Source organism: Corvus hawaiiensis, chromosome 3, assembly GCF_020740725.1.
Source record: "Corvus hawaiiensis isolate bCorHaw1 chromosome 3, bCorHaw1.pri.cur, whole genome shotgun sequence".
Lineage (NCBI taxonomy): Eukaryota > Metazoa > Chordata > Aves > Passeriformes > Corvidae > Corvus > Corvus hawaiiensis.
In genome coordinates, this window is record NC_063215.1 from 87,298,760 (window position 1) to 87,320,156 (window position 21,397).

Consider the following 21,397-nt stretch of genomic DNA (forward strand, 5'->3'; position numbering starts at 1 on the left):
TATGCAGTTCCCTATTCTTCGTCTCAATCTCTATGACAGTTCCAAGTAGTTCTTCATCTAGTAGCATAAAATAGCAGATACCGAGTTTTTGGTGACTTCACTGTTATCTTCTGACACAGAAACAACCAGGTATTTGCTACTAGCGTTTCTGGTTTTGTAGCTTTTTCCTTCATAACACATTCAAACCTCTTTGCTGCTCAGTCATCTGTGCTTAAACGATTCAGCTCTCTGCATCACAAACCTTTTTTATTTCAAACCTCTGTTAAGTCTGTTCAAAACAATACTCAAAAAATCACCTAACTTGCTTCTCAGTTATGCCATCCTCTACCTTCATTTCTATCTAGGACTGCCTTTTTTCCCCCTAACAAAACATAAATTTTTCATTCTTCGTAGGTACTGCATTAACTACATTCCCCACACTTATATAGTTAGTTTATTATCATGCTCAGACACGTGTTTTCTGTTTTCCATCAATGAAATTCATTCTACTTCTTTCATTTAAAATACTCCCACCTTTTAGCTAAGTTGCCTTTACACAAATATCAGCTCACACAATGTTTGCTTTGAAATTCTTTCTTGAAAGACACCTTTATCATGGATCCTGTAGTTGATTGCCTTACAATAATTTGTAAGTCAGTGTCCTGAACAAGTATTTCTTAACAGAGAAATTTAATAGAAAAGAAAAGTACATGCCATTTAAAAATATTTTTCTTGGTGTGATGCACACTATGCCACTTTTGTCATTTGTTCCTATTTTGGTCCCAAAGAAAAGTTTGCTATCATTAGTCAGGATGCTCATTTTCAACAGAACTCTGATTATCTGTCTATAAGTTCAGAGCAGAACCATGCTAATAACTGAGCAAGATTTTATTTTATCATGTGAGATAAATACTGAATGTCTGGCTTAATTTCTCAAGGGTTCCTGACGGCAATGAAACAAGAAGCAACTCGAGCACATAAAGACTGGGCTTTAGATAAAGTTGCAATACATAATGATGTGCTAAAGCTAACTAGAGAAGAAATCACATCACCTCCTTCTGTATGTATGACATGCAAAGATGTTTCAGTATTAATTTTGGTATTTTGTTTATATCATGCATCATTGAGTTACTTTGGATTGATAGAGGAAAATGTTACTATTGTCTTCACCTTAATGTTTTTGCTCAGCATAGAAGCCAAATACTAAGTATGAAGATTTTAATTTGTTCAGTTAGAAAAATGTTTAATTGAAAGAACTCTTTCATTGTACCACCTGTTAATTTTTGGAATTTATAGTAAACTTTACATGAAACTTTGTAGTATATAGACTTTATTGAACGACTTTTGTTGCCCTCCATTTCAGTAGCATTATCTTCTGAAAAAGGATTATATTATAGTATAAAATGAAATAGTTCGAAGAGATTCAGTGTCAGATATTTTTTACTATAAAACATACATGACTTTTAATGGTGTAAGACAATTATTATGTTTTATATGTTGTGATGTATCTGCTTTCCCTGCACACAGGAAGGAGTATATATCTATGGGCTCTACCTGGAAGGTGCAGGCTGGGACAAACGAAGAAGCATACTCGTTGAGTCTACACCAAAGATCCTTTTTGTCCAGCTGCCTGTGCTCCATATGTTTGCTGTTGATTCAAGCAGACCTAGGGATCCCAAGCTCTATGTTTGTCCTCTTTATAAGAAGCCCATGAGGACAGATTTGAACTTTATTACAGAGGTCTATTTAAAGACAGCAAAGTCTCCAGACCACTGGATTCTGAGAGGAGTGGCTCTTCTCTGTGACATCAAGTAAGCTGTTTTTCCTCCTACGGCAGAAGAGAAATATGTGGCACATGTAACAAACTACATGTGTAATTCTTCTACTGCGCTTTATTTGATGGCTACTTGTCATTATAGTAGAAATTGCTTTGCAGTCTTGGCTTACTGATTTTTTTTTCTCTGCTTTCAGTAAATTCAGTTTGCCTTGGCTGTTTGTTCATAGTTTTAAAGTAAATCTTTCCAAGTAAGCTCATTGCATTGCATTGCATAGTCTTTGACATATGCATTATATTACTTTAAATGAGTATTTGCTTTAATAATACAATTAATGTCAAATAAAATGTTATTTTAAAAGAAAAACTTCGCTTTTTCACATTCTTTCACACGTACAATTTTTAGCTCGTGTTTCAGTGACATATAATAACAAAATTTAAAATCTCCTAGATACAAATTTAGATTCCTAGAGTCTGCGTGATACACACATTACTTTCTTTGAGTCTGCAGGAAATGATATGACAGAAAAATATATTTGATCCATATTTTTTCCTGGCCTTTCTCAGAGTTCACTTGTTCTTGTTAAATGATCTAGATTAAGCAAAACTACACCAGGAATGTTTGTGCCAGGAATATCTGACAGAGACTGGTATGTTCTCTGTCCAGTTTAGCTGTGTGGGAACAGAAGTAGAACAGTTCCAACTACTATAAATATGGATGTTTTTTAAATTAGAGAACCAGATTATTTACAAGTACAATTATTTTTTATGCATTTCATTTTTTCTCTAAACTGTGGGTTGCAATCCTTGAAATGACTGTCACAGCATTATTCTGTGATGATACCCAGGAATATCTTAACCATGAGTTTTCCGGACATAATTAGTATTAAACTAATTCTATTCATGTAATACTAAACAAGATATGCAGTCTACACTATCTCTTTAATAATCTCCAAAACATTTCTTCCTTTAGATACTTTTATTTGGCAACACAGTTTTTCACTTACACCCCATGACTGGAGCATGTTTTTCCTTTTGCCATTCAAGAGTGTTCAAATGCATCTGCTGTGGCAAAGTGTAGCTACTACTTGACAAAGTCCCGAGCATCTGTTAGGATGACAGAAGGCCTTTCCTTGAGTTAGAGTCCTATGGCTTTCTGTTGGACGTCGCCATCCCAGGATATCCTCTTGCAGAAAATCTGTGGCATGCAGGAAATAACAATACATAGACACAACAGCATGAGATCATGATCAGAGCAACAGAAAGTGAGATCTCCAAATGCAATTAAGTAAAACATTTCTTCTCTGTCCTCTATAGATTTACTTAGATTCAAATACAAGAAACCCGCTGGTGTTGGATAACTTCTACAGTTTTTATGTATTTTCAGAAGTTGTACCACAGAACTACATCTGCAAAAAAAAGGGGGGAAAAAATCTGACTTTTCAATTGCAAGAGATTTTTCTCCAAGTAATCATAATATTGATGATAGAACTTGTGGTGGGTTGACAAGCAGCTAAGTACTCAGTTGCTTGTCCCACCCTGCCCAAGCACAATGGGACAAAGAGTTGCAAGATTAGAAGATGAAAACAAGGGGGCCAAGACGAAGACAGTTTAATAAGTGAAGCAAAGCTGCACACAGAAGAAAATTGAATTAAGGAATTTATTTACTGCTTCCCACTGACAGGCAGATGTTTAGCCACTTTCTGGGAAGAGTCTTAGCACACATAATGGTTACTTGGTAAGATAGATTCAGTAAGAACAGATTTTCCCCATCCTACTCGTCTTTGGTGCTGAACACGACATCATGTTTATGGAATATCCCTTTGGACAGGTTGGGTCCCTTGCCCTGGCTTTTGCCCCTCCCATGTTCTTGCGCACGCCCAGTATGCTCACTGTGGGGGCAGAGGGGAAAACAGGTCATATCCAAAAAACAGCACAAGAAATACATGTATTCACTCCTACAAGTTTTTTCCTGGTCTAGCCTTTCAGCTTAATTACAATGGAGAAACTATATGTAACCTTGAATGCCTCCACAGGTGGAGATGTACACTGTCACATTTACAAGTGAAAGCCTATATGGGAAAATAGCAAGGAAAGTGCAAATTAATGTGCTGAGTTACACAACTTACACTGACGATGATTTTATTCTCCATCCAGTATAATACCAAGAGTAGAGATGAATAGTATATTGTTATCTCAACTATATTATATATTGTTGCTGCCTGTTCTGAGCTTCCCCTCCCCCTCCCCAAGACACTTGCCTCTGCCATGTGCTCTGAACTCGTTTGTTTCAAGCATTGGCAAAACCAAATGTAACTCAGACTCTTTCACAGTGTCTGATTGGCCGGTCACCCCGGGTCCGCCCCCAGTCCTCCCCTTTCCCCTTCTCCGAATAAAAGAAAGGACCAAGGGGTGGCCCACCCTCTTTGGCTTTGCAACTCTTTCTGCGAATGTCTGTGTGCTTCTGTTTCTTTTGAAAGCTTCTAATTGCAGGAAATTAAGCAGGCTAAGAGCTGTATTTCTCCGTCTTTGCTTCTGCTGGTGGTATCAGATTTGCAGCTACTATTTGCCACTTTTAGAGCTACTGAAATGCTGGATTGCCCGTGCTACCTCTCTAGGCTGCCCGAGGCTTTCTAAGGCATCGAACTACAAGCCTAGCCGGTAAAAAGCTGTAAGTATACTTCCTCAATATATCGCATCAGCTTCTTGAGAGCATCTCTTTCTTGTTTGTCAGAGTCCAATTCCCATTTCCCATCTTCTCTGAGCTGTCTAGGGGTTTGTTCCATTCTCTTTCCTCAGTACCATGCATTAGCTCACTACTTTCAGGTTACAGTGAATGTTAATCTTCATAGAGCTTTCCAGTTAATTTATGGAAGTAATCTATGTTTTGTGACAACAACAATCTACTATGTATTGAGAAGGCTCTTTTTTTGTCTCTGCAAGTTTCAAGAATATTTATGAAGTATTTTTATGTCCTGGTCATATGTAGGATAGTATTCTTACATATCATTTGTTTACAGCCAGCTCTTCAAACATTTGAAGAGGTGCAGTTAATTACTTGAACATTCCTCCCAGCTGTCATAATCTATAGGAATTCAAGATCCCAATTCAAGACTTTTCACTCCCAGGAAAGCTCTATACCTCCAGGATATTGTAATAAGCATTCAAATTCCTAAATTAACACAGTTTGTTGTGTTTCTTTAAAGTAACTAAACAAAGTTACTCTCCGAACTTTTTAATGCTCATTTGCCACTCAAGTTACTGCGGTTCAAGTTGTGAGACAGTATTGTGGTGCCTAAACTGACAAAGAAAGGAACACCATGTCAGCAAAACACAAATATTTAACAGATGAAACACAAATATTTAACAGATGATCAAAACAAGACAAGTACTTGAAAGATGGCATGTAAGTATTCTCTATGAGAAAAGACCTAAGTCATGAAGGTCTGTGTTTGAGAATGTAAAGAAGACCATGTCCAGAATTAGCTTAGAGGCTGCCTCCCCAATGTGTATTTTTCTTCCCTCACGTGGTGGAACTGTCACCCAAAAGAATCTTCCTGCCCATTTACTCTTTCAGAGGTAATTCAAGCCAGTAGACGAGGGAAGGTATTTCTACTCTTTCCTGCTGTTTTAGAACTGACACATTAATTGGGAGTCATTGATTTGCTGGTACATCAAGATACTCACTTTTCACAGAACTTTTTCTTCCTAGGTGATGATTCATGAGAAGCCTGGAGCTTGGCTATGTGATGAGGTTTTATGTGAGAATGGCTAAGAATTAATAAAAACTATGGAAAGAACTTGCGAATGGCAGGAAGGGGAGGATTTTCTGGTCAGGTTTCTAAATCTCACAAAACCACTGACCGAAATGAGCTTATTCCAAGAAGGTAACATTTCAGCTAAGTTTTAACTTGAAAGATCTGTTAATTCCATAGAATCATTTTCTTTATCTACACCCTCTGTTTCTGCCTCTAGGTTCTGGTCAGTTCTAACTAAAATTTTTTCTGAATATTCATAGTTTATGGAAAGACCTACTGTTTTCTTATTCAGTAACTTCATTCACTAACCATATCTATTCTTAATATTTAAACTAATTCATTATTTTTATTAGTCTGGAAGAACACCTGGCAGAAGCATATAAGTGTATTTCTATTGACACAAATACTGAAAATCAAATGTTTGGAATGTGCAAGCTGCAGTTCTAAGTATCTTGATGTTTCTGCTGATTTTTGAATATTTGGGTATAACTGGATTGCTGTGGCTAGTCTCTCATTCAGATTTCTTCAGAAGCCACTGCTATTATTTATACTCCTATACATCACAAATACTTCACCAAACTTTGTAAGATTTGGTACTTGTATCTGCATCACACAAGCAGAATATTCCTGACGTAAGGCTAGTTTTATAAAATCCAAAACCCCATGCCTTTTCTAATGATTGGTACTGCCTTCAGAGCACCAAGAGCCATGCATATACTAACTCTTAGAAATTCAGGAAAACTGTTTTTTAACTTAGCAATGGTCCATGATAAAGGTCAAATCCGGAAGATGACTTTGAAAGCAGAAATACCATGTGATTCTTATACAGCAGATATTAGGAAGGGTAAATAAGGCACTGCTAACATATCTGACTTATTTCTATTCGTCTTTATTTCCATTACAATTTCTAATTTATTTGATGTAAATACATGCTGATAACATCACTGGGGACATCTGAACAGTCTCTGACTTCCTGCATCGACTATTTAATAAAGGAATGACTCAACCAAGGTATTAGTTAGTTAGATGACTAGTAATTAAGGAATATCCAGGAATACAAAACCCAAATTATCCAATTTCCACTATCTTCACATTCCCAGATGTCAAAAAGGATTAGTGGTTGCATTCTGCCAGTTAAAAAGTTAAATTTTTAGGACTTTAATTCTTATCTTGCTTTTAGATCTTAAAATTTGCCTTATTTTTTTGTATCCTTTATTATGAAGCAAGATAGTCTTCATGGCATTCCTGTGAGGTTTAGTCTTCATCAAAATTATTTTAGCATTTTTCATAAATATTGAGATCTCATCCAATATTCAGCCTTAATATCAGTACCAACATTTAATTAACGTACAGTTATCAGTATTTTCCTCCTAAGTCTCATTCAGCTCCAGGGAGATGTGATTCCACCTTCTGGATATTAGCAAAACACTACCTTTTATTATTTCCAGGACAAAGTGACACACCTAAAGTTAGCGAATTTCCTCTCTGACTCCTTGCCTTTTCCCCACCCCTGTCTCAACTCCTGGACTTTTCTGTGGATCTACAACTTCAAATGTCTTACAATATCAGCCGGCTGACTCCTTCAATTCACCTTACACCTCATTTTCCCAAGCCGTCATAGCAGGATGTGTTAGCAGGTAAACTGTCTGCAGCTTCCTGCATAGATTCACTGCTCAGTAGTTCCTCCTACCAGTGTTTACATGTTTATGTTTGATATTCTGATTAGTCTAAAGTGGTTGTTCAAGGGGTCAGCTGATTAAAACCCCAAATATTAATTTCTCAAAGTCTGCTGGCTAACCACCAAAGTTGGATTTCTGTGAACAGACACTCAGAGACAGAATGATCATGCCTTACAGACATTTTAATTCACAGAGCTTCATTAAACAGGCACCTGCCCTTTGTCCTTGCAGCTTCAGATGACCTGTGAGCAGGCTGCTGTAGCAGTGGAAATGAAGGATGGTTAGGGTCACGCTCTCTTTTTAGGGGGATGTTTACGATGTGACAAGCAACAGCCTCAAGGACATAGTGATTAGCAGCTTGTGATCTCCTTCTTACTGAGGAGTAGTTTGACGAAAAGTCAAACTGCTGTAATGCAAATGGCCATGTAAACGAAAACTATTAAACCTGTATAATTACAATCTAGAGAACTTAATTAGTCACAGCCATGATAACACATGGGAAATCCAAGACACAGGTTCCCAGTCTCACTCATTCATGCGGGGAATATTTTGACACAAAAAGACTACAAAGTTTTTTTTCTCAAGAGACACATCCTGTCCCTCTTCAAAGGATATTTTTCTCAAAAAACCATTAGATACTGCAGACAAGCAACCAGATGCTTGTCTCAGCATTTGGGAAGCATTTTACTGAGGGGATACAGGTCCTACCTATGAAGCATCTAGCAGCAGAGTAGACAGAAGTTCTCTCTGTCTCTTTGGAAAAGACCAGTATCAGACCATTGCACAAGATGTGTATCAAAATGTACAACACGGTTTTCCTCTTCTGTACTGAGGTTTCCCTTGGTGGGAAAACATTGAATGGAGGGATTTCCAAATAATTTCTTCACGGGAAAAAAGCTACCACAACCGAAGAGGGAGATGGGAGAGTAGTATTTCAGTCAATTTTACTTAATAAGTAGACTTATCTTTTTTTCCTTTGTTCTGTGAGTCATTGCTTCCTATTTTCTTGTAAAAAATGAGGAGAGAAATTGAATTCTTTGCTCAGAATTTCTTACCATCCTTTCTTTCCATTAGTTCAGCCAAGTAGCCTTCCATAGTCCAAAATACAATTCTTAACAAAGCTTTTTGAACAGGGGTTTTTAATAAGGAAATTTTAAATAGGAGTTGGGGATTCTGGTAAGAAATTCAAACTGTAATAAAAAAGTTATTTTCTGTTATATTACAAAACTGCAACTAGCTTTGACATTTCTATAATTCTAAGATTTTTAAATATAGGAATCACTGGATCATATTCACAAAATAACAGTCATATGAATTTTTCAACAACATTTTAAGGGAAATATTTAAATCATTTTTTTCTTTATAAGACAGAGAACTGTATTGTATTGAAATTAAATACCTATCTAAATCATTCCCTCCATACAATCATTACACAGAATAAATTCCACAAAGCAGTTAGACTCCAAAAGTAGATACAACTATTTCAGTTCATTATGTAGTTTACAAAACTTCAGTTAAAAAAAAAAAAAAAAGCATTTATTTCTTTGTTTTCATCAAGAAATGTATCGCCCAAAGTGTACAAGCCATACTGTCTGACAGCTGAAAAATGGAGCTCTCCATTACCTACAACCAGGCCCTTATATCTGGAAAAATAAGTGAGCAACAGATTACATTCATTCATTCAGAGTCTGCATCTACAATTAGGGAAACCTGGTTGATTTCAACCCCTGCATTTCAGCCCTGCAGAGCCACCAGGAGACATTTCATGAGCTGAGCACATTGTCCTGCACGTGGGCAGGTAACTTAAGTAACAGAACAATTAGTATTTAAAAGCACTAAATTAAAATTACTGAAATTTAATGCAAAATGTGTATCATGGCCAGCAACCAGAAGAAATTCTCCTGCTTCCTAATGCTCTTTAAAAACATTTAGCAGTTTTTTACAATGATCTGTCACATAAGTATTTGCAGTAGTCATGTTCTGATTCAAAATAAGACAATTTGAGTATTGTTCAGAAGTATAAATTAACCTGAAGTTCAGATTTCAAGGTGCAATTCATATACTTTAGTTTCTCCAAAGATATTGAAGTATATATAGCTCCAAGACTAAATGTTCTTTTTAAACACCACTGGGCTGTAATTACAGTCACACCTTATATGGTTTTAACTCTCATTTCCGTAATCCTGCTCAAAGCCACCTTTTTTTTTTTCCCCAGGAGGCCTACAGAAGGATTCAGCTTAGATAAACTTTTATTTCAGTTAAGAAGGTATTGATATGAGTTACAACTCTACAAACACCATTCAAACTCAAGGATTGAACACTGAAATTCTTCTTCTTTCCTAAGCACGTATTTAAAAATTTTAAGTGATTTGAGTTACTTCATAGGTGCTAGTTCCCAGCTCAGACACTTTAGCTTTTATTGAGCTTGGAAGGATCTTTTCTCACAGTTCTTCTTAGCTTTGCAGAGAAAGAAAAAGAGCCAAAGCATATTCACAGCTGCAGCACACTACAGGTACAAAACACACGAGCAAATGGCTCTTGCCTTTCAGGCGCTTGGGCAACACTTGCACAGCCACTGCACAGGGCAGCCACTGCCTCCAGTTTTCATTTAAATCCTGAGTCTTGGAAAACACTTCATTCTCCAAATGTACTCCAATCTCCAAACCCTGTACCCTGGAACTTTAAATACATGCGTACAAGGTAGAAAGGAATTTCACTAAAAATTTCACTAAGAGTACAGATCTATTTGCACTGAGATCCAAGAGTGTATCTCTATCCCAAACAAACTTAATATGAAAGATGATGTTTATAAAAGCTAGTAGCTACTGGTCATGGAGAGGCACGAAGTGCATAACTCGCAGTTAAAACTGGTAACATTCCTTAGGATACTGCCTATGGCAGTTTAGGAAAATGTCTGCTACTCAGCAAATGTCACAGCAGAAACATGTCCCATGACATGGATTTTCCCCTTCAGAAAGTTTCAGAGACAAAGCATTCAGTCTCTCATGGGACAGGGATGTTACTTTCTGCATACACAAGTCCAGTGGTGGTAATTTTCAGATAGCAGAGAGCCCAAACCCTTGTGATGGCTTTGTCTCTTGCCTACAGTTATGTTTATGCCATCTCCACAGAAAGGGATTATCAGGGGAGATTACTGAAAGAGACACTGAACTTTTTCACAATGCAGTTTTGTCCTCAAAACATAGTCAATTGCATTAAGAATGCTTTAATGGTCATAGAAATATGATAATCCCTGTGTTGCAGTGTAACTGCAAGGCAGCTCCTCCTTAATACATGAGAGGTCTGGTCCAGCTGGAAGGTAAGGGAACAAGAGCAGTTACAAAGTCCTGCATTTTAAATAGCATCTGCAGTCCTTCAGCTACAGAAAAAGAAGTGCTTGCCTCAACAAACAAAATTCTGAAGTTGAACACAGCTTCATAAACTCCTTGCATTGTATTTTTCAAACTGAAAGGATCCCAGCTCCTTTCAAATTTGGGTAGTGTCATTTTAAGGATTCACTTGGCTACTTTCAAACTGTTCTTTTCTTGCATGATCACTGATAAGAGATCAAGTTAAATTGTAATATTATTAAAAACATGAATAAATATAACAAAAATCCAACAGACCCAGGTTTGAGAGACAACTTTCAACAGTATTTCCTCACAAAAAAGATTTGAATTTATTGAATAAATACTCTTCCATCTCTAGGAAAATGACCTGTCTTTTAATACAGGCATTTAAGTCAACGGGATTTCTTTAGTCTTGTGAGATTTGAGAACAGCTTCCTAATGGGCACAGTGAAAATGCACCTGTTCAGAGTTTACTCTGATCCACTTTGTTTTTTTCCTCTATTCATATAGATAACACTGGTGTATGTGTTTTGTTAAGAGTATAGAAATTCAGCAAGAAAATAAACTCCCTTGTGCTCCAGCTGGTCCTCAGAGATCAGAGGGTCTGGGTGCAGCTGGGATTGATTTCTGATTATAACCAACTTGGCACTAAGTCTGGTCGTGTTTAATAGGTACTTCCACGAGCACAGATTCACAAATACTGCAGTTTCAACACTGTACGTCTGGTTGTGGTCAATAGGAACTTGTGCAACCACAGATCCACAAACACTGTGGTTTAGTGAAGCAACAGAAATACAGATTCTGAATTGAGGCTGATAAATGCACTTGATGCAATAGGGATATAATAGTAACAATAATAATAATTGTATGCAGAAACTTACCGAAAAAGGCATCCTTGCTTGGGAAGAGGGAGAAGAGAGAAGAGAGTAGCTCATCAACTGTTTCCAAGGTCCTTGTGTGTCTTCTTCCTAACTAGGTGACATTTCTACCCTGCTTTAGACAACCCAATCTTATACCCCTTCTCCTTCTGTATAGCATGATCTAAGGGGGGAACTGAGTAATACAGTCATGTATGTGGTAGCATGTACTTCATTGAGCTTAATAGCATATGCAGTTTGCCTGCTAATATTTAAATGTCCCTTAATAAGAGGCAAAAGTGGCTTTTTTGGCCATGGTGTCCTTCAGAGTTCTGGTTATACAATTTTTCTCCATTCTGTGTGTCTGTTAGAGCCTAAACAACAGCCATTCTATATCCACAGCATCTCTTCCTTCAGCCAACTCACCCTTTCTTGCTGTCAGTCATGCAGATCTCCATCCACAAAGATAACGTAGAGGGTACCCAGTGTAGGCTGTGATAGTTAAGCCCTAGTCCTTGCCTGGCTGCTTGGTGATCATCCCTTGGTATGATGTCATCATGCCTGAATTACCTTTGATTATTTCCGGAAAGCAGAGTTATTCTCCAAAGTAAAATTCCTGCTTCCAACAGGGTATTCGTCACCGTCGTAGCCCTGATGAGGCTTTTCAATGGAGGCATGGGCCCACTAAGGTCTGGTAAAAGCAGCTGGCCCTCTGCTGCACACCGGTGCTGGGAATCATCTCAGGAGCAGAAATCTTAACTGGAAAACTTAATTAATTAAGCCTGGTGCAGAAACAATAAAGAGCAGTAAAGATTGGTATGTGAAATAGGCACACCATGCTAAGGCTGGTGGTGCTATCCAGCTGGAAGAGTTTTCTTTCTCTTTATTTAAAGGTTTCTGTTGCCTGGCCTGAAGGTAGTAACTTCTTTTATTATTTTTTTTTAATAATTTTTTTCTCTCATTTTAGAAAAGATGAAGGAAATATCTTTTCAGCCTTCAGTCAACCAAACCACCATGACAGATTCTTTCTGTCTGGAGTTAGCTGTTGAGATGTAAGTGCTGCCCTGACAATTCACACTGAGGAATTTAATGATCTCACAGCATCGATGCTCTAACTAGTTACATTTCCAAAGCATCAGACTGATGCTGTGTTGTATTTGAAATTAATACATACCATTAATATTTAAGCTATTAACTTTTTTATATTCTAGGTGCATCTAACTGACCAATGTGAAATATTTTCCCCACTTCCTGCTTCAGTTTTGAGCTTTCCTTCTAGCTCTCATGGATTTCTTCCAGATTCTGGTGTAGAATGTCACCAAATACAGGTACTTTAGTGAATGTTTAGTTCTACTAGTCAGTGCAAAGTGAATAAATAAGAACAGTAATATGAATCTAGCACAAAGCAGTTTCAGAGTCTTCTTTTGCTGGGAAAATTAGTATTCTAAATCATCCAGATTTACACATCATACTACTGCCGGGACTGACCTGTGCCCGTCTTGAACTTAGAAAGCAAGCTCTGATCTGCTCTGCGTGCAGCTCTGCAAATTCACGTTATAAATGGATAATTGCATTCACAATTATTAAACCTAATAAAACTTGGACGTCATGAACAGCATGAAGGTCACCAAGATGCCCAAGCCTGAACAGATTCAGAGTAAAACAGAAGAAAATAAGAAGTTGAAAAGGTGGGGGGACGGGATCACAGAGGCGCTTCCTCGGCTTTTTTCTTTCCCTTCCCCTCCCCGACACAGCCCCTGGCGCTGCCACCTCCCGACACCCGCCCGTGGAGCGACCGCCACCCGCGGCAGCTCCTCATCCCCACCGGGCGGGGCCGGGCCGGGCCGGGCTGTACCTGGGCCGGCCCCTCCCCGCCTCCGCCGCCGCTACAAAAGCGGCCGCCGGAGCCCGCGGCGCGTCCGCCGCCGCTCTGCTGTGCCCGCCGCGGAGCCTCCGCGGAGAGCCGGAGCCTCGCCGGGCCCCCGCGCATGGGGGCCGCCCCCGGACATGCCCTCCTCGCCGCTCGGCTTCGCTCTCCTGCTGCTGGCGGCCGCGGGAAGGTCCCTCCCGGTGAGGCGGGTGAGTGGCTGCGCTGAGCGCGGGGGCTGCGCGGTGCCGCCCCGGCCGCTGCCCCGCGGGGCTGCCCCGGCCCGGCCGGGCGCTCTGAGGAGATCCCGCGGGGGCTGCGCTCTGCTGCGGTTCTCCCGTAGCCGCGGGTCCGGGCGCGCCTCGAAGAGAAGTCAGAAGTTTAAACCCGTTACTTTTTGGGCGCTCACGCCAACACTTGCGGCGCAAGCGGCGGCCGCCGGGGCCGGCGGGGCTGGAGCGCGGAGAAGTCTCCGCGCGCGGGTCCCGCGTATGAGGCGTGCGGCCCCGCCGGCGGTCTCGGCGGGCGGGTGTGGGCTGAGGGCGAAAGAGTGGAGGAAAGAAGCGGAGACGCTGCTACTGCGGGGGCATTGCCCTCGAGGTAATGCTCCCCCCGGCACCCACAGGAAATAACACGCGTGTCTGTTATGGCAAACAAATGTAGTGCCGTGGGAAAAGCAGAGCAGGGTCCTGGCGGGGGATTGTAGGGTCGGCTGTGACACAGTGTGAGGGTGGGAAGGCAAGATGTAATCTGTGTGAAGAGCAAGGTGAAGTGATGGGGAAAAGGGAAGGGGTCAGAGAAAGGATGATGGACAGAGAAGGCTGTCTGGTTTGGTGGACTGGGGACAGACAAGAGAGACTGATGCGGAGGGATGGAGGTTACAGTGTTGGGGTGGCTGCCGGAGTCTGCTGCTGTAGGGAGAGCAAGGACAGGCTCAAAGCTGGCATTGTGGGCTGCAGAGGTCAAGGAAAGGACAGTGTATCTGATGATGGACCAAATACACTGTCAAGTTTCTTTGCAGTTGCTAAATGCTTTTGGGGTTACAGATTTCTATAATACAGCACTAAGAGGATCTGTTTAATACCCAGCTGGGTCTAAGCCTGTAGGGTTGTCTGACATGTTGGTTTTCTTGGTGGGTTTGTTTTACTTGCTGTCTACCTCAGGCCCTTAAGGAAAGGTGCAACAGGCACAATTTACCCTAGGCAACATTCCAGTTAGGAAAATCTCTTCATTATTAAGATGATCCAACCACTGAAACTGGGGACCCTCCATCTGTGGAGGTGTTTGGTATTTGGCAGGATAGATCACTGAGCTGCTTGAGCCTGGACCACAGAGCAAACTAATGATGGGACTGCCAGCAGTAGAGAATCAAAGTGAAGTACATTTCTGTGCCAAGGGGCCTCCTTTAGCTGGATGAAGAACTGGAAGCAGGTGAGAAGAAAAGAGGCTTCCATGGCCTCAATGCTATAGCTTCATTCATACAATAAAACTAGTACTTTCATAGCCTTTTCTGACACTAGAGGGTCTTATCTGACAACTTCTCTAGAGCAATGATTGTGCTTGTTGTATGCTGAGAAACTGTACAAAGTACTCTGCTCAGTCATAAGTGTACAAAAGTATGAGACTTTGCTATCTGAATTCTTTTCTCACATTCAGTTTAGAGTAGTGTTAAAGGTGATATTTAAAGGAAACTGAAAATAGCACTGCACAGGCAATAGCAGGTAATAAAATCTGTGAAAGACAGGTGTGAGAGGAAGGCAGAATTGCGATACAAAGTTGAGGGAAGAAGAATTTTGTTGGTGCTGTGACTAGTGTTTTACTTTGATGTTCCCTCTCTCCCCTTGCCCTCTCAAACAAGTGAGGAAGGGAAGAGGGAGAAGAGAAAGCTGAGAACGTACATAGAAGGAAGAAAAATTTTAGTCTGGAGTTTTTATCTGAGGTGGTGCTGCCCACATGCCATCATCTTAAATGCAGGGTGATGGGTAATTCCTAGGTCTGGATCTTCCTTACAGCATTGAGGGTAGTAAAATGACCAAGAGCTGGTAGCACATGGCTGCACTGCAGAATCTCATTACTAATGACAAGCTTGTGTCCTTTCCCTGTTTGGCCTTGAGCAGTGATGCCCTGCTGCTGAGCGAGCTGACAGACAGCTGACCACTGGTTCCCTGCCATCCAGCCATCTCTTGGATTTGGATTTCAGACCCTGCTTTTCTATGTATTAGTTTTGCTCAAAGGTTTGATAAGATAATCTTGAAGACCTAGTTTAAGTGTCAGTGAAGAGCAGAAAAGAGCTGTGCCACAGTTTTGATTTGGGGGGGTCCTGTTCTTCAAACTACCCCTGCTTTTGTTTCACAGGCTAAATGGGAATGGTAGAGGCAGAAACAATGAATTCAGTGGAAAGGCTATAGATATTTTGCTCTCCTCACCTCTTATTTCTGAAGTGCTCTGGTATGGGAATAGGAAAGCACTCATGTAAATATCAATGTTGGTGCGTGGGTATGTGTGTGTTACTGGTGCTCTCAGCTACTATTGTGTTACTCAGGCTTATTTAGATACAGAAGCCAGCTGTTCTCCAGATCAACAGCATGACTTTGTTAGGCTGCAGGTGTTAGGGACATGTAGATTTAGTTACTGCTACTTGCTCACCCTTCTGAAGCCTGCTGTGGCTGCTTTCTTGTTCTGCATGCAGCATCTGCTTCTTTAACTGTGGGTGTATAGGATCAGGTATTTGTCTCCAGGAGGGCTAGTTTTGAATCCTGATAAGCTTTGAGGAAAAGATGCAGTGTGAGGGGGGTGGTTTTGAATGCCTTGTTAGTGTGCTATACTCTGCTCTTAAGGGCATGGAGGTCCCAAGAGTGTTTGCATGCCCCAGCCCAGGCTTGCAGAACAATGCCTATTTTGACTTCTTGTGTTCTGTTACATGCCCTAATGCTGAGAAAACTGAACTATGGTTCCTGACTACCACTGTCTTGTAGGTCTGTGTTCTTTAGAAGTCATTAGGGTGGGAAAATGACTGTAGATAGAGCTTGGCTGAAAAACAAGAAGAAAAGTGCACCTGGAAACTAGTGACTCCTTGCAGAAGCAAAGATGGTGAGTTGGACTGCATCTTGATTAGCTGTATCTTCACCTGGCTAAAAATCCCTCCATTAGTAGGTTGGCTGGAGGTTCTGAGTTACTCCTTTTCTCCATTTTCTGCTCCCAAAAGCTTCACAGAACTGTTTTTTGTTGCCCGCACTCTGAAAGTCAAAATATGCTAGACCACTCTCATCAGCATATACTGGCTGAGGCATAGAAAGCAGTGGAGGAAAGGGTGGACGAGGTCTGACACTGTGCCATCTTGCTGTAGTTATTATTCAAGGATACTTGGCTGGCTTCTAGGTAATGGGCTGCTTTCCCAGGAATATGGTCAGATTCTTAAAAACTTAATATTTGTAAGCTATTTGAGTTCATTACTATATTATTATAGTATAAAACTTAAATTAGATGATTGTATTATTTAATTCAATGCAGATTAAATTGCTGTCTAAGTGACTAAAACCTTTATGTATTCATAAAATAATGTGGGGATCTTTGTTTGTTTTGTTTAGAAACAACTCTAATTTTCTGGAAACTTTATAAAGCTAGGGACAGTGTGCGTGCTGTAAAGCCAGATGGCCTAACATAGCAAATCTGATTACACAAACTAAAAAGGTACTTGTTATGATATCCCAAAAGTAACTATACTGATGGGAGGTGGGGATGACACATGGCATATCAGGCTTAAGGAGCCTAGGACAAGGGTGTGTAGTGAGAGGATCAGAGGGAATGGCTTCAAACTGAAAGAGATTAGGTTTAGATTAGATGATAGGAAGAAATTCTTTACTGTGACGGTGTTGAGGCACTGGAACAGGCCCAGAGAAGTAGATGCCCCATCCCTGTGAGTGCTCAAGGCCAAGTTAAATGGAGCTCTGAGCAGCCTGGTCTAGTAGAAGGTGTCCCTGCCCATGGCAGAGGGGGTGGAACTAGGTGGTCTTTAAAATCTCTTCCAACCCAGGCCATTCCATGATTCTGTGATCTCCAAGGGCCAAAGGAAAGCACTGTATTTCACGCAACAGAACAGTGACTTGGCCCTTGGCATTGTTTAAAAGCTCTGATGTCTGTTCCAGGAAAGTTTTAAGTTAGTGAAACAGCTCTTAAATCCTTCCCCCTATTTCTATTGCCATTACTGCACCACCACCATTCCACACACAGACCACTCCACCACTACTGCCTTGCCCCCCAGACTAGGAGACAGTCTGAGAATTTGGACAAAAGTATTTGAGGAAAAGTGTAGACAGATACAGTTGGGCATGGAAGGACAGATATTATGGCTTACAAGCACATGTAGCTCTCCTTTGTGAGAAGAACTTGTATTCTCAAAGTGGAATGGAGATGGAAGTGATAGAGCTTTGTAAAGCTAAAACTCCCACACTCCAAAAGTTGTGACTCTATAGCTGAGAAATTTCAGTGAAACTGGGCCTGATACACAGAACATAAACAGTTGTCTGCTGGCTGTCACATTTTTAAAGGCGTTGTATCACATCTGGTTTCTTATATCCTGTATAAATAGGGCTTTAATTTGCCAGTTACTTGAGAGGACACACGAGGAGGAGCTGTTACCTCTGGAATCACAGGGCCTTCACTAGTTTTTAACTTGGAAATAGTCCTTTTCAAAAATGATTGTTTCCTTCTGCAGTGGTGTAGGGAAATGAAAGCTGTTACCGTCTTCTTTCATTAACAGCTTTTTCATTTCTGTGATAAACCAGTGTATGTACTGCCACCAAGGCTGCCTGCTCAGGTTTCCTTGTGCAGTACATCAGTTCTATTAGTTTGTGTCTTAACAAAAGTAAGTGTACACAATAGCAGGTATGTGTGTGTTTTGTGGGGGAAAAGAAATTGTCAGCCTAGTAGATAAAAGACCTTTTATTTAAGCTCTACAATGTTGTTTTCTTGTGAGCCCGAATTAAAACATTGGGCAGGAATTCATTTCATTAAATAAAACTTCCTCACCTAGCTACTGAAAAAATATCAAGTTTATTGCTTGCATCCAATGCTTCTCATTAGAAAAGGGATAGGGTAAACAGTATCTAGGGATCTCTAGCTTGCCAAATAGAAGGTAACTCCTTCAAATGTCATAGTTTAATATGCAGCTAATTTAAATTTGCAATGGGTGGGGAAAAACGTTTGGTGGTGGTGGCTGAATACTGTTCTTTGATGCCTCTTTTTGTTCAGTGTTGGAAACTGGTATTTTTGAATTTCAACCACACTGGGCTATGATTGCTGCATTCCAGTGATCTCTTGCCTTGATGTGAATGTGGAGGAGCTTAGGAAATACGTGTCGATCTTCACAGGCGGGAGGAGAGTCTCCAGAAAAAGTTGTAGCACCATCATGATCTGTGGTTTATAAACATGAAAACTCCACCCCTTCCACTGCTGGAGGAAAGTAGATGACTCTACTCGTACTGCCCGGGATATGGACCTGTGCAAAAGGAAACTCCCTGCAGTTTTATTGGGACTTCAGCAAGCCTTGCAGACAGTGTTCCAGGGATACAGTGTGGCACATCTTGGTGGAGGAGAACATGATTGGATTCTACCAGTTGTCCTCCCATTAATCTTTATGGTCTCGTCTTCTTAAAGAAACAGACAACTGCCACTGCCTCTGATGTATGTGAATGAATCGACCCAGGTTGCTTAAGTGTGGCCATGATACCATAAACAGCTCTTTCCTAGATGTTTACATGAAACCTTGTGAGCAGCCCCAGCCTCAAGGTCGAATATGGCTTCTTAGTATCGTAAATACTGTAGTTCTTGTATAGAGAAGACAGGGGCTTAATTTAATTGAATGAACAATCAAAAATATGGTAACTTTGTAGAGGAAATTGTAGTTTAGACGTGAATAAGAATATTTCCTTCAACTGGTCGTTTTACTGACTACATCTTATTGCTGTTTCACCATAATTGATTGTTAATAGATTGCTGTCTTAATGTAGTGTGGTATTGACTGCTATGTTTCTTGCAATTGATTGCATTTCATTGTTAGTTCACCTTCTCACCATCTTTTTCCTCAATTGTGTTATGCTGGCTTTTTCAATTACCATATTTTTGTCTTTCGGTCGTCTGTTCATTGAGCTCAGCTGCATTCACCTGCTCTGTCCTTGCCTTGTCCCACTTGTGCACATGCCCTGCCACTCTGAGTGCCTGCTTTGATGACTTTGGGACAATATTTGAAACTTGCATTCTATTATTGATAGATACTGTTTTAGCTGTTGGGTTTTTTTTATTACCCATTTCCTTGCTCTGTTGCTTTTCCTGTGTGCTCTCTGTTGCATTGTGGGATAAGTTCAGGAAAAGGAACCTGCTTTCTCTTTGTGCCTTGGAATCAGCTAAAGAGTTGTGATCTTTGGAGAAGAACCTTTTTGCATGTGTGAAACTATGAACCCTTGGAGCACAACTGAGAAGCTTGTGACTCTTTTGGTGTCCTGCCTTCTTCACTACCTTCTGGCTCTCTGTTCCTTAGAGGACAAGTGAGCATGAGTTAGCATGTCATCTAAATTTTGTTGTAATTGGGGCATATCTGCTTACCCACTTGTGCCTCTTACCCTTGTTCAGGCTGATTTTTCCCTCTCCTTTCTGTAAAACTGCACTGCTTCTTTCCTTCTCCCTTGCCTCCCCAGCTGTCCCTTCTCCCCATGAAGCAGTCTCTTAGATTTAATGAGTTAGGGCAAACAGGAAGGGGGATGTGGGGTGTGTATATGTCCTGCATAGGACAATCTCTGAAGTCTTGCTCTTTTCAAGACTTTAATTTCTGACTAGGATGCTTTGGTAACTCCTCTGACATCTGGAGTTCTGGTGCTCCTCAGTACATCAGTCTGAAAGCTGAATCACACTGAAAGGCCTGGCATCAGGTAAAACAAAACACTTGTGTGAGCAGCCTGAGGGAGAGCAGTGCTGTCCTAGAAATCCTTCTCTAAATGGGAAGAATAGTGACCACTGAGTTTTGTGTTGAGTATGTCTCTGGTGCCTGGCAGAAGTGTATGGAACTGTTCTCTTATACCAGAGCATGTGTTTGTGGCAGCGTGAGTAGGCTGAGACTTGCTCTTAGATGTGGACAAGCCAACTGCAGGTAAGAAGCTCAGGCCTGCCTTCTGGCTGCTCTGGCTCTGCTTATGGTGGGTATTTCTCTGGTGCTTTGAAGGTGGTCCAGCTACCTGTGAGCATGATGTATGTGCTGAAGCAAGTTGAGGAAGAGATGCTATAACCAAGCTTTACCCTGATGTCCACCAAGCACTCAAGGGAGATGTACAACAGTCATTCTGATGAAATGTGTGGATTGCACCTCATAAAACCAGTCTCAGGTTATTTCATGATACGTAGCATTAATCTTCCTCTGAATTCTGCTAACAGCAAACTTTTATATATTATAGGAAACAACTGTTGTATTCTTCCATTTGCTAATATTCCTACTCCCATTCTGCTCCATAGGTATCAGCACTGCTCCTGTTGTGACCAACATCTCCTGGATGCTATATTCATCCTTATGTATTATTTCATTGTGAAAACTGAAATTTTTTTTCTCAAAGCACATTCCAGTTGTTTAATTGCAGCTCAACTTTTTTGCAACTGAGTTTCAGAGAGTTTTTCTCATGTAACCAGACTGAGTCAAATTTTGCATATGCTCATCTTTTAGCAATTCAGTCTTCCTTGGACATCTGAAAGAAGCCCTCACAAAATGAGTGTAATTGGACTTTATGACAATATAGGATGTGACTGGGGGACATAAAGGACAGATGACAAGTAGGTGATTTCTCAGCTGTAGCAATGGGGCCACAGTTCTCTAAGAATCTCTTAGAGCAAGTAAATCAGAGAATTACCTTACTATCTCTGATGGGTGTCAAAACCTGTGACCACCTTAAAAAAAAACCTCCAAACAAACAAAAAAACCACTTGAAAATCACTCTAAAACAGAACTGAACTTCCAAGGCATTCTTGAGCATCTCTTTAAATTTGAAGTTTGCTGTAACTAAATAAGGCATTAGGAGAATAGTAGGTGAGGGGGTGAAGTATGTTCCTGCAACTGCAAAGATCTTAGCAAGTCTTTAATGTTTTTCAAGATGA

At 40.6% G+C, this 21,397-nt stretch overlaps 2 protein-coding genes across 2 annotated transcripts in view; both read left to right on the forward strand.

The window, feature by feature from the left end:
- The window catches only part of DNAH8 (dynein axonemal heavy chain 8), a 121,807-nt gene extending 119,738 nt beyond the window's left edge, over positions 1-2,069 (forward strand). Inside the window, exons 91-92 of the mRNA XM_048299603.1 lie at positions 918-1,039; positions 1,507-2,069. Coding sequence (XP_048155560.1) covers positions 918-1,039; positions 1,507-1,794 — 410 coding nt within the window. The 3' untranslated portion in view covers positions 1,795-2,069. The remainder of the gene's footprint in view (positions 1-917; positions 1,040-1,506) is intronic.
- An 11,262-nt stretch (positions 2,070-13,331) lies between these two features.
- Positions 13,332-21,397, forward strand: part of GLP1R (glucagon like peptide 1 receptor) — an 81,791-nt gene continuing 73,725 nt past the window's right edge. Inside the window, exon 1 of the mRNA XM_048299038.1 lies at positions 13,332-13,476. Coding sequence (XP_048154995.1) covers positions 13,405-13,476 — 72 coding nt within the window. The 5' untranslated portion in view covers positions 13,332-13,404. The remainder of the gene's footprint in view (positions 13,477-21,397) is intronic.